This window comes from Crinia signifera, chromosome 4 (genome assembly GCF_055691185.1).
Source record: "Crinia signifera chromosome 4, ASM5569118v1, whole genome shotgun sequence".
NCBI classification, from domain to species: domain Eukaryota; kingdom Metazoa; phylum Chordata; class Amphibia; order Anura; family Myobatrachidae; genus Crinia; species Crinia signifera.
In genome coordinates, this window is record NC_139220.1 from 308,250,619 (window position 1) to 308,264,021 (window position 13,403).

Here is a 13,403-nt window from a genome sequence, read left to right on the forward strand (position 1 = left end):
AGATACCTAATTCCAGTGGTGGCTCCAGGGGTGGGGCCGCAGCACAGTTTAAAATTAAAATAGGAGGAGGAGCCTCACCATCTGCCACCAACTGCCATTCCTAATGGAGTGGATAGTAAATCAAGCTAATGTTGAGAAAACATGTGGCCCTCTCCCCCCCAAAAAATATGGGTCTTATTTACTAAGATGGGAGTTCTATTGAAGATTTGATGTTGCTATGGGCAACCAATCAGAATTGACTTCTTATTTATTTAGCACCTTTTAGAAGATAACAGATAGAATCTGATTGGTTGCCCATAGGCAACATCCCATCTTCAATAGAACTTCCATCTCAGCAAATAAACCCCTACGACGACACATAGAACCTTGTTGAACTTTTGTACCTGACACTCTAGGGTTAATTAGCCTATCAGTATATTTTTAGATGGTGGGAGGAAACCGGAGTACCCGGAGGAAACCCACGCAAGCACGGGGAGTATATCCAAACTCCGCACAGCTAGGGCCATGGTGGGAATCGAACCCATGACCTCAGTTCTGTGAGGCAGTAACACTAACCATTACACCGTCCGTGATGCCCGTGATAATATGAAAATAGTTTTCCACCAAAAGTGTTTTGTACCTTCATTTGCTTCCTCCAGAGATAGGACATCTTCCGCTGCCTTTATTGTCCTTTATTGTCCATGGGACCTTGGCCTGGGTGTGAAGGGCCAGCAGAGGACTACCGTTGAGTTTGTTCACTCTATTCCCTTGTGTTTTTCCATCTCTAAGGTCATTTATTTTTTGAGCTATCACTTTTGGTCAGACAAGTCTTTGATCTGATTCTCACAATTGCCCAGATCTGATTTTCCACTTGTTGAAGGTCATCTAATGTGTAGAGTTGCCTTGTGCTAACCTAAAGTCGTTCTGGTTTTCCCATGAACATGCCTAAGCCATATACCTAGATCACTTCGTATCCGGTTGACGGCTCGAAGATGTCTAGATCGACATTCACCTGGTTGGCCACTCTTGGTTAAATGCATCTAGTTAGACACCTAAAGATTGTCGACAGCACCTAGATCCACAGTAATGGACGATAGATGCAAGCGTTAGGTTGATGGGAACGTGATCGACAGTAACAAGGTCGACACGAGTTTGTCATGTTTATTTTGCTTTAGACCGACTTGGTTCATACTTTATCTTCCAAGTGGGCAAAGAGTTAGATGACAATAGTGTGCCAAGCGTATCAAGGCACCATGCCCAGAGCACAGCGAGCCACGCGAGGGGACACGGTACACTTATACAGTGTCCATGTTGACTTATGTCAACATATACACCAAAAAAATGAAAAACTTGTGTTGACTTAGTGACTGTCGATCACGTTCATGTCGAGTTACGTGCCTATCTTTTGCTACTGTTGATCTATCTTTAGGCGTCTAACTAAGGACCTTATTCCGGGTTATTCGGTCTCTTTTGCGCATGCAAATGGCAAACAGAGTGTTCGCCGGTGCGGGCGTGGGGTGGTGGCGGCGGGTAGTTGCACCCATGGGAATGCCCAGCGTTTCATGAAAATGCTTGGTATTCTCATGGTAATGATCCAGTGACGTGGTTGAAGGGGGACATTGGCCTATGCGAGCAGCGGGCGGGTTTAAAATGACACGCCGCACTGGGAACCGCGTGTCAACCAGAATCAGAATTTGTTTTAAAGCGATTGTTTTGAAACAAATTAATCGTTGACATTTTTGGGAGTGTAATAGGCACTGCAGTGTTCATACACACCCACAGTCCCCTGAAGTTGCCCTTTCACTTTTAACCGCACAGTGCACACTTCCTGCAAACACTGTGACTGTACAGTGTAAGCAAACTGCCAGCAACGCAATACTGCACCTTGGACGCAGAATGCCAAGAGCGGCAGTGTAGACTTGCTGACAGTAGCACTACAGTAGACAAACCCGGAGCACTTACATTTTCATATAAGATCCTAAATACGGATGTGTCCTCGTATACTATGCCTCAATACACCGTGAGGCATGAGACGCCTGGCGCGAGTGAGCTGTCAGGTCCTGCAGCACTTTTGTGCGCGCCAAGAGCATATTTTGCAACTTTTTTGCCCAAAATTGTCATTTAGTTTCACGGTTCATATGCAACACTTGTACGCCTGTGTGCGACTGAATTTGTGTACAACGCAAACAAATTCAGTTGTATATAAGTGTTGCATACGAAACTGATCGCAACAACATTTGTTGCATCCACTTGCGACTTTGGGTTCCGTATTTGTCTTGCACATCTCTGCCCCAACTCCAGTAATACTCATTTGGCTGTGTTAGAATTAGGGAATCTGGACCTCCTCACCTCTATATAAATATATAACTCTGGTGGAACTCGCCTGTAACATGTATCTGTCTCGTGTTCCTTGTTATCTCTCAGGTGTTTGTCACAAACCCAGATGGTTCTCCAGCAAACCGGATCCCGGTGACAGCTGAACCTGGAAAGGTGGAGGGTATGACTGGGCCTGAGGGGACTGTCCGGCTCACTCTAAACACAGCATCAAACGCCAACGTTCTGCCAATAACTGTTAGTAACCATTACGTTGATACTTCTATGGTTACATAATTATTGCTACTGATTTTATAGAAATAGTGCACTTGTGGTGTTAGCTATTTTTGCATTAAATGGCCGCCATAATACCACAGAAAATAAACAACTGTAACACTTGTCCTGTTGAAAATATACTACTCAGAGGGGGAAATTTACTAAGATGTGAATTCTACTTCACATGTGATGTTGCTATGGGCAACCAATCAGATCCTGTCTACTATCTTCTATCTAGAGGGTGCTAAATAAATAACAAGTAGATTCTGATTGGTTGCCCATAGCAACATCACATTGAAGTAGAATACACATCTTAGTAAATTTCCCCCAGAATCTCATCCTCCTCCAACTCATCTGCAGAATACAGGATGCTAACCCTAGCCCTACAACTATTGTGTCCTCTTCCACTTGGGCTACCACATCCTCTTCCTCATTGTCTTGCCTCTCTTATGTATCACCGTCTTATAATGGCCTCCTCCTCTCCCACTTTCTATTCATATTTATATTAATACCCCATTTTTCTCTTATCGACCCCTGTCCTTCGTCATGGCCTTCCATCTCCTCTGCCCTCCCCTGGTTCCTTCTCTCTTTACATCCCCCTGTATCTCCGGTCTTCTCTAGCCCTTCCCTGTTTCTCCATTCTCCCAATACTTTTCTTCCACCTGTTTCCCCCCATTACCCACTGCTGTTCTGCATGTCCCATTTCCCCCCATACTCTCCCCCTTGCTTTGCCCATCTCCCCTTGTTCTTTACCATTTCTTCTGTCTCCACCTGCTCTTCTCTTTTCCTCTGATCTCACTTTGGTCTTCCCATATCCTACCCCATACTACCCCTCTTCCCCTCATTTCCTCCTGTTCTTCCCTCTATCTTCCATCTCCCCATATTCCTGACTGTGTTCCTCCCATCTGCCCCGTCCTTTCCCATGTTCCCATGCACCCTCTAATAAGTGTCCTTTAATACAATGTAAATATCTTTTTTCAAAGCACTAGGCTTTGTGGTGGCACTGTGACATACATGTCACGAACCCGCCCTGCACTGCACATCCCTAAGAGGAAAAGATGGGCCCACCTGGGAGTGGTGCTCACCTGGGGTGTTTTATATTTGTGCCAGAAGCCGCCTGGTGTGGGCATATGTGCACATATAGATGCAATACTCTTATCCTTAATTATCTTTGGGAAAGCACAACCCACTGTTCATGTAAAAGATAATCACATTTTAATAAAATAATATCTGTTATTTTCTCTGCCATAGCGGTGTTCTCCGTTAATAAGCTCTTTTCCTTATAGGTGAAAACAGCGCGTCCAAATTTGCCGCCATCCCGGCAGGCATCGGCGTCAACTCCCATCACAGCGTACAAATCCAACGGGAATTATCTGCACATTGGTATCACCGCAGCCGAGGTCAAACAGGGGGACAATCTTCAAATAAACTTCAATATTCGTAATACTAACCAGGCCGTTCAGAACCAGATCCAACACTTCACTTACCTGGTAACCGGACTGTATTCAGCAATATAATAGAAAGAGCCAACCCCATTATAGTCAGCGTGGGGTCTATTATCTGGTCTAGGTTAAGGTGTAATGGAGCCCATACACTTGTGCGATCTGACGCCATGTGACATCGCAATGCAATTTCCCATCGCATGCGATCACATCTTAAGTGCTTTTTTTCTAGCACCTGATGTTGCATGCCACCTGCGATGTTATATGCTGGAAGAGGGCTGGTGGGCGGCGGTAGTCCGCGGAGCTTGCGGCGGGCGGCAGGATTTGAGAAAAACATTTCAAAAGACTGGAAGGCCCTCTGATTGGCTGAGCGAGCTCCGCCAATCAGAGCCCTCCGGCCACCAGCACTTTTGCCACCCGCCACCAGCCCTTCTGCTGCCCGCTGCCAGCTCCGCTACACAGCCGCCCGCCATGATGACTACCACCACCACAGATCGCATTGCGAGTGATTACATGTGGTTCAAAAACACATGTGATTGCACAAGCAATGCAATATATATTATGTGCAGCACATTATGTCTGGCAACGCAAAATTTGACCAGCAGGCCCGCACATCGCGTCAGTTGACACATGCGATGGCATGTGATCCATGCGATTTGTCGTGGCGAGTTATTAAAATCGCATGGATTGCATGCCATATCTCATAAGTGTATGGGCACCATAAGATACCCAGCTTATGAAAGATCTCATTATCCACTTGGTGTCTTAGCCCACCGCCTATGGCCCCTCAGTGCAGCAGGTCACCAATCTGGCATTCCTCTTTCACCTCAGACTTTTATAGGGTTCAATTAAGTCTTCATTGAGACTATTGTAAATGTTGCTTCCAATGTAAATTCACTCCACTGAAAGTGCTAAGGGGCCCATTTACTGAGCCTTGGAGAGCGATACAGTACAAGCCATGTTCCAGACGGTTTTTAAATATTCATCCACTTTATCTCTCTCAAAGGCTTCGTTTTCTCCCTCCTTAGATCATGAGCAAGGGCAGGATTGTGAAGACAGCCAGGCAGCCTCGGCTGGCAGGTCAACCTGTGGTGACCTTATCACTCCTTATCTCAGAGGAATTTCTGCCATCTTTCCGTATCATAGCATATTACATGGTGAATAATGACATTGTGTCGGACTCAGTCTGGGTGGATGTCACAGACTCTTGCATGGGAACGGTGAGTCTTCCTATTTCTGACTTAATACCATAAACTTTTTAGATTAGGGAGACTATATACATTTAACCTTTGAATCACGGCTCCCTAGATTATATATATATATATATATATATATATATATATATATATATATATATATATATATATTTATTTTTTTCACAGCATCCCTTGGCCAAAAGTCTCTTATTGTGAAATTCAAAAAAAATATATATTAAATCAAGTAAATTTTTGTCAACATATTATGATATTTGAAGCAGGGAGAATACAGTGTTAGGGGCCCACGGTTAAGAGTGCAGTCAACCAGAGTGCATTATGGACCCTTTATAAACTTGGTGATGCACTTCTGGTAGTCTGACATCTGGCTGCGTCCACTAGGGTGTTGGTGAATGGTGTGATATAAGGTGAGATTGTTTCTAGAGTCTTTTATACCCTAATATCGAAATGTTGTTATTTATCTGCGCCTTCGTTGCTCTATGTAATAGAGTGCCGCCAGGAGTTCCGAAACTTGGTCTTCAGGACCCTGTATGGTTCACAGGGAACCTGTGTGGTAACATATGAATATTCAAGTGCACAGTCTAACCTGATCCATAGTGGAGGGGGTTTCCCCTGTTCCCCGGTGTGCCCGTCCACCCATGATTATAAACCATGGCTTTGCCTTTTTAAATTGACCAAAATTAATTTTGATTGGTCCTCTGCCAACAACCCAGGTCTCAGGAATTGTAGGCATTGCAGGACTGGCCAAACCGGTCCGCGAGAGCCACCAACAGTTCATATTCCGCAAACCCCCATAGCTGGTGCACAGGTGCAGTCATTGCTCCCTGTCACATTTTCAAACATGTGCTGCATTCATTCCTGACACATTCTACAGATCCACAGGTGGCCTGGAAAACATGGACTGCCGGTAGCTCTGGAGACGCGATAGGACAATTGTCCTGTATATACATTGCATTACAACCGGCACATTGTTTGCACAGGACGTTTGCTAAAACACTGTCATTATATCATTGCACAGCTGGAACTGAGCGGTAACACAGAACGAGACAACGGCATACAGAGTCCTTCCTCTTCCCTGAAGCTGAAGCTGAGAGCAGATCACAAGGCTGCTGTGGGACTAGTGGCCGTGGATAAGGGTGTCTTTGTGCTGAACAGCAAGTTCAAGATCTCCCAGAGCAAGGTGAGGAGGCCACTCAGATAGAAGAGACTCACCATCACCTTTACTCATACTAAAAAGATGAGACTCTGCCTGAGGGCAGTGGTGCTAGAACCAGCAGGCATATCCAGGGAAATCTACTAAGGTAGAATGGGTAGGAATGCAGCCATCCCTACCCATTCCATCCTATTAGCGGCTGGGAGACGCACATCGGCACAATTACAAAGGGCAGAATTCGGCTGAGTTGCCGTTTTTATGTATGGTGAGTTAAATGAATGAATAGGACCATTGATAGAACTCGGCCACAAATGGTCATAGAGTTCTATCAGGTCGTCTAATTTACAATCATTCGTATGGCTGAATTTGTCAAAAGGCGACCCCAGTTGGGGTCAGGCTCATCTGCCGGTTTCCAACATAGGACTCTATGGTAAACTCATAACACAGAGTCCTATATTGAGGACCACCCATAGGCTTAAATGTTAATTACATGAAAGCCTATGGAGGTGGGGAGCAAACCTGGAGCTCTGTTCTGGTAGGCTGAGGCTGACATCAATGGGATTCCCCTCATTCTCAGGGAGGAGCCGCATGTTTAAACACACATGTGACTCCACAGGTCCAAAACATATTACTACTGGATAAGTGGACCGAACCTACAAGCTCTAGAGAGGTGAGTATGTATGGATGGTGTATGTCAGGACAGGCCAACCTGTGGCTCTCCAGATGTTGTGAAACTGCAAATCCCAGCATCCCTTGCCACAATTTTAACACTCCCTTATAGCAAAACTGTGGTGAGGCATGATGGGATTTGTAGTTTGACAACATCTGGAGAGCCACAGGTTGGCCAGGCCTGGTGTATGTAATAAAGTTATACTTTATTAGGTGTGCTTGTATTTGGGGATTTGTCTGCTGTGGAGCAACAAGTTCCAGTGAGCCCATTAATGGCCTGCAAGCTGGGACCTTTGGTTCTCCAAGTCCCTGCATGCGGGGGAGGCTTATTGGGACTTGTTGTTCATCAGCAGAATCCAATACTTTATTGTTCTTATTTTTATACAATTATGGACTATCAACCAGGCACCAACCGCCCAGGGGTGCCGGGGATATTTTAGAAACCAGGACTGGCTCAAAGAGTCCGGGGCTGGTTATACTCGTGGAGGGACCCCAAGCCATTTTTTTTATTTACTTTATTCATTTTTTCTAACTTTTACACAGAGGAGCATTGCACAGATTTCACTGATCCGTGAGATGCTTCAGGGTCATCCGTATTTGGTCATTCCCGTTCATACCCATTTGTACAGTGGATTGACTGTACAAATGGGTAAGGATATTCCTTAGTAAATTTCCCCCATTAGAGGTGGTGGTGGTGGTGGTGGTGGGGGGGGGGGGGGACGGGACTTGGAGCATGATGCTTAGCTGTGGCACCATATCCAGAACCTAAACTCCCAGTGTATCACTGAAATTGAGGGGCTGAAGCCAACAGACCCTTCACATGGTGGCTGTGAGGGCATTAAGATGAGTGTGTCATTCAAGGTCTTGGGTACCTCCATGTCACTTTTTCCATTTTCAGAAGAAGACCTGCTTCCTTCTTGTCTCATTCATCTCTCTGACATTCCTACTAGACCCACCAAACCCTGGTTCCTCAATGACACCATAATAACATAATGACTTCTGAAGCCTATCAATACTACCTGCAACACTACCCAGTGTTCCCAATTAATGACAACCATTCAGCGGTAATGAGTCCTCAGCACATATTCTAAACCCAATACCAGCCGCCTTCTGGGCTCAAGAGCTATTCCCCTGTTTGCATCTACTGGCCACCATCCACTGTATCAATAAAGTATATCATAAACCACAGCCCAAGCACTCATTCTATTATCAATAAGCTGGCACCAATGGGATTATCAGCTACATTAGGTCATAACAATTCCTACGATCAAAAGTTTCTTAATGGTAATTAGGGTAAAAATCTAGGGTAAAAAAAAACTACAATAATAATAATAATAAGTACATTAGTATCATATCAGGTCACGTTCTGATGACTATGGCAATGCCAAGCCCGACACTGAAGTATCTTATCTACGCCTCGCCTTTTTAGGTGTGGAACTTGGTGGAGAAATCTGATATTGGCTGCACACCAGGAAGTGGTGCCAATAACATGGGGGTGTTTTATGATGCCGGGCTGGCCGTGCAAACAAGTCAACCGCTAAAGACCCAGGACAGATCAGGTGAGCAATGGGATCATTGTTGCTCAGGAGTAGTAGTTGTCAATATATATATATGTGTGTATATATATATATATATATATATATATATATATATATATATATATATATATATATATATATATCCTCTGGCTTCCTGTCTGTGTTGAATATATCCTGTGCATCGATTTGTCCTTTTTCAGAGGCACATTGCGCGGTTCGTGCGGCCCGGAAGCGACGCTCCTCGGTGCATCTGATCGAGCAGAAGACTACATATGGTGAGACAGCCAGCAGCGGGCCGTCATCTTTCGTTGTTTGTTTAAGTGCTTTGAAGTTTTTGTTTCGCATCCTTTACCTTCAGGTTGCAACAATGGACATTTATAATACGTCTGTAATGTTCTTAGTGATTTCTTCCCTCCATAACACTCAGACTTGTGCTGCTCAGTCAGTGGCATAAGACCCCTGCGTGCTGGGCAGAGAAGGGTCATAGCACACTGATCGCTCCCTATCTACATGTGTTTGGCGCGCCCCCCCCCACTGCAGTGCATATTTTTTAGAAGGTCATTGTCACACCACCCCAACTTGGCCCTGGATTCTCAGTACCCAGGCCCGCCCCCACTATCAATGGCCCTGGGCAGTATAATACTTGTATTTACAATGGTCGTGGGGTGTGCGGTGCACATGGGCCCATTGGTCCTAATTACTATAGTAGTATGTAGCACTAAGTAACAACCCCCGCTGATCAGGTAGATTTGCTCACATATACTGGCCATCAATTTTTCAGTGGGACCGTGGTCTTACACATGTGCACCAACACTGCCGGGTTAGGACCTGGCAGTACATGGCTTCCTTGTTCACTATTCAGAGCAGCTCTACCTGCGCTACAATATTGAATTGCTCTGCCAATTCAGAATCTGATGCTGTACAGTGTTTATGTATGGTGATAGGTATTGTGCAAATTTCTCATTGCAACATTATATTTTATATTTATCAGCTTCCAAGTACAAAGATGCCGTAAGGAGATGCTGCAACGATGGCATGGTGGTGAACCCAATGGGTTACAGCTGTGAGCGACGGGCACAAAATATCTTAGACGGGAAGGAGTGTGCAGACGCTTTCCTGGACTGCTGCCACTATTATGCAAAAATAACGGCAGTTGATCATGACGAAGAAGAGGATATTTTTGGACGAAGTGAGGAACTATTACATTACATATTATTTGGAACTGGAACCAGTTCACCAGTGCGTCCAATAGACTCCCATACAATGCCAATGAGATGGACTATCTCTGTATGTCTGTATAGCTAACTAAGGGCTGCAATCAGAAGTTGTGGGGTCTGGGACTGACAAGTTAGGCAGGTCCCCTTCCTCCTTCTCAAATCTCCCGGCATTCATGGTGAGACCTTTAGTATCCACAACAATGGTTACACTACTCAACCTCTACATTGCTTCAAGGGAAATGTGAAGTTTGTCTAATGACAAATTATACTTCATAGACTCCACCCTGGGCCCAGGACTGGAATCCCAGCAGGTTCCCCCCTGATGGCCACCCTGTAGCAACCTCCCGATTACCAACCAATTCTATAGTCCATACTTTGCAGTCATTACTGCCATTCTCTGTGTACACAACATGCAAGTGTTTTAGTATATGACAGTAGCAACAAAAAATGTGGATTGACGTGATCATCGGCATTGCGTCTGTCTTCGCATCAGCCATACTTGTCTACCCACCCAGAATGGCAAGGAGGCTTGCGAAAATCAGTCTCCCCTCCTGCCCCCCCTGGGAAGGTGGGCAAGTCTCGCACAGCCCCTGCACCCCCCCTGCTGAATGAAATACTGGAATTTGAGGGGGTGGGGCTAAAATAAAGCAAATAGCATAATTTTCCATCATTTTAGCTCCGCCTTCTCTCCATGGACCTGCGTTGGTGTGGCATGGGGAGGGGCTTGGTGACATCATACCTTCTCTCCGAGTCTACAACGTGTAGAATCTGGGAATCCTCTCCGGGCCTCTCCTGGAGAGGCAACAAAAAAAGTAGGCAAGTACCCCCCCTTCTTCTCCCGGGCTGCTTAAGAATTACAGTTAGTCCCTGCTTATACAGTAGGTGTCCAAGACCATTTCCTGTCCACCTCAAAACAAAAACAGTATATGCGACTTTGAAATTTTGGTTTGCAGATGTCTTAGGCCCCCAAAAAGTCAGTCAATAGGGTTTTCGGGAAGAACATTAAAGAATATTCCGCCAACACCACAGCTTATTTCTTGGGCTTTCTGATCTCACAAGTTACAAGGCTCATACTGAGCATGGTATCAGATTAGTATACATAGGGTTTTAGGGTTGTTGGCTTTGTGCACAGAAATACTGTTTATTCCCAACTTAACACCAGCCATGTTTTCTGCTGCAGGTGACGACAACAACGACTACATGGATAGTGGCGAAATTTTGTCCAGATCAGAATTTCCGGAGTCTTGGTTCTGGAAAATAGAACAGATGACAGAGAAACCTGACAATAACGGGTAGATCCCACATTTATATGTGTTCTGTTCTAGATCATAATTCATAAACCTCTATGGGGGATAGCGGGTTGATGTTACCTAACTCCAATATGAGACAATGATTTATACTTGCCCTCTAGACACATGGGGCGAGATTTAGTGGGTTTACAGTTTTTGAGAAAATGCGATTTTTTTTCTCAAATCGCCCTATATCGCCGTTTTTTACAATAGCATTTTTGCCGCGAATTAGCATATTTAATGAGGTGTGCATTCCGGCATGAAAAGTGCGAGAAAGTGCGATATAGGGCGATTTTCGGAATGAAAAAGTGCGATTTTTTTTTAGTCATGAAAAGGTGCGATTTTGGTGAAATGTGCGATTTTGTGATAAAAAAAATGGCATGAGGTTCCCCCTCCAGTACATAACCAGCCCCGGGCTCATTGAGCCGGACCTGGTTCCAAAAATACGGGGGACAAAAAGCGTAGGGGTCCCCCGTATTTCTGAAACCAGCCTCGGACTCTTGGACCGGTCCTGGTTCCAAAAATACGGGGACAAAATATCTGGGGGTCCCCCGTATTTTGAAATCAGCACTGGGCTCCAACAGCCCGCAGTGTCATGCCACAGCCGGGGGACACTTTTTACATAAGGTCCCCCGGCCGTACCATGAGCACCGTGGCTGGTCAGCCTTGGATGGGGTACCTGGAGGAGTGTGGACCCCCCAATAAAGGGGTCCCCCCCCCAGGCTTCACCCGTCCAGGGCTGAAGCCCGGGGCTGTCACCGGCATCCCTGGCCATTGGACGCCGGCCTGATAGGGTTAAACTCACATTCCTAACATTGCTTAATACAGGAGAACTACAAGTGCCAGCAGACCTCCCCCGCATGCTGGGACTTGGAGAACCACAAGTCCCAGCATGCGGGGCATTAATGGGCCCGCTGGGACTTGTAGTCCACCTGTAAAAAGAATGTTAAAAGAAAAACACACACAGAAAAGTAAAACTTTATTACATACACATCCACACACCTCACTTTTACAACAATATACTTACCGATCCAGGATCCAGCGCTGGTCTCCCTTCTGCTGCAGAGCCGGCTCCCCCCACACTGACAGCGGGGACAACCGGCTTTCTCCGATGCAGCTAACAGCTTCTGTCGCGCTGTCCCAGCGCAACAGAGGCTGAGAGCGTGATTGGGCGATGCGTCTCCATGGAGACGCATAGCTCAGCCCTGATTGGCTGAGCTATGCGTCTCCATGGAGACGCATAAGCCGAAGACGCTCTCAGCCTGTGCCGCGCTGGGACAACGCGACAGAAGCTGTTAGCTGCATCGGAGAAAGCCGGTTGTCCCCGCTTTCAGAAAGTGCGATTTTGCGGCAAATACCGCATTTTTGACGATTTTCGCATCTCATTAATTATGCGAATTCGGAAAAAAGTGCGAAACCGGCCGTTTTTGCGATAAAAATTGCCAAAAACCCAACATCGACCTCTAATAAATGTCACCCATGATCTTTCGGTCAGTCGCTTGCACTCATGGAAGAGAGGCCACACCTCCTGCTTCCCAGCGGGTGGGATAAGGAGATTAACAGCAGGATCCCAGAGCTGAAGAGAGGAGGCGTGGCTAAAATATGCAAATTTGTGTCATTTCGCCCCCAGCCATCTACCAGCAGATCTGTGTACCGCAGCAGTTTAAGGGTGGTGTTAGTAATGTGCAGCTGGTTCCACCCTCTGCTGTGGCTGCTATTCTCCGCTGGACTATGTTTGTGTTCAAATGTCTTCAATAAAAAAAATGATTAACAAAATAAATAGCACAGCTGGCATTCCAATATAAAGAAAACTGTCAGAATGCCAACAATGACGCCATCAATAAAGATATATATATGTTAACCCGATCATTTAAGGCCTTACCAGGGATGTATTAAGCAAAAGGGGGTTCCGGGGTCAATAAGAAAAGTGGACCATCTGCTCCACCGGCACCCCAAACCTTGTCGGCACCGCCCTCAGTTGTCATCCTGCCCAACTCCACTGACTTTTCATAGGGATAGGGGGGAGTGTATATCAGATTTAAAGACAATAGTGTATAATAGATTTACATTTTTGGTCTAATAATGCCTGTAATTGCATAACCATTATCTGTTTTCTTTTTATTTATCCATGTAGTATTTCAAGCAAAATTCTTAATGTTTTCCTGAAAGACTCAATCACCACCTGGGAGGTCCTTGCTGTGAGCTTGTCAGAAAATAAAGGTACCAAAACAATTGTCTGGTATCCATATTATTGTGGATATTTTCTACAGGTAGAACATTATGTTTGCTGGGATTGTATGAATGCTCTAAGCT

General features: G+C 45.5%; 1 protein-coding gene across 2 annotated transcripts in view; it reads left to right on the forward strand.

Annotated features, from left to right (window-relative positions):
* Window positions 1-13,403, forward strand: part of LOC146075793 (A.superbus venom factor 1-like) — a 262,596-nt gene that overhangs the window by 17,641 nt on the left and 231,552 nt on the right. For both annotated transcript variants that reach the window (XM_083185392.1, XM_083185391.1), the window contains exons 11-19: window positions 2,404-2,550; window positions 3,855-4,058; window positions 5,039-5,230; window positions 6,243-6,404; window positions 8,476-8,605; window positions 8,785-8,859; window positions 9,576-9,773; window positions 10,982-11,093; window positions 13,225-13,310. In XM_083185392.1, the coding sequence (XP_083041518.1) occupies window positions 2,404-2,550; window positions 3,855-4,058; window positions 5,039-5,230; window positions 6,243-6,404; window positions 8,476-8,605; window positions 8,785-8,859; window positions 9,576-9,773; window positions 10,982-11,093; window positions 13,225-13,310 (1,306 nt within the window). The remainder of the gene's footprint in view (window positions 1-2,403; window positions 2,551-3,854; window positions 4,059-5,038; window positions 5,231-6,242; window positions 6,405-8,475; window positions 8,606-8,784; window positions 8,860-9,575; window positions 9,774-10,981; window positions 11,094-13,224; window positions 13,311-13,403) is intronic.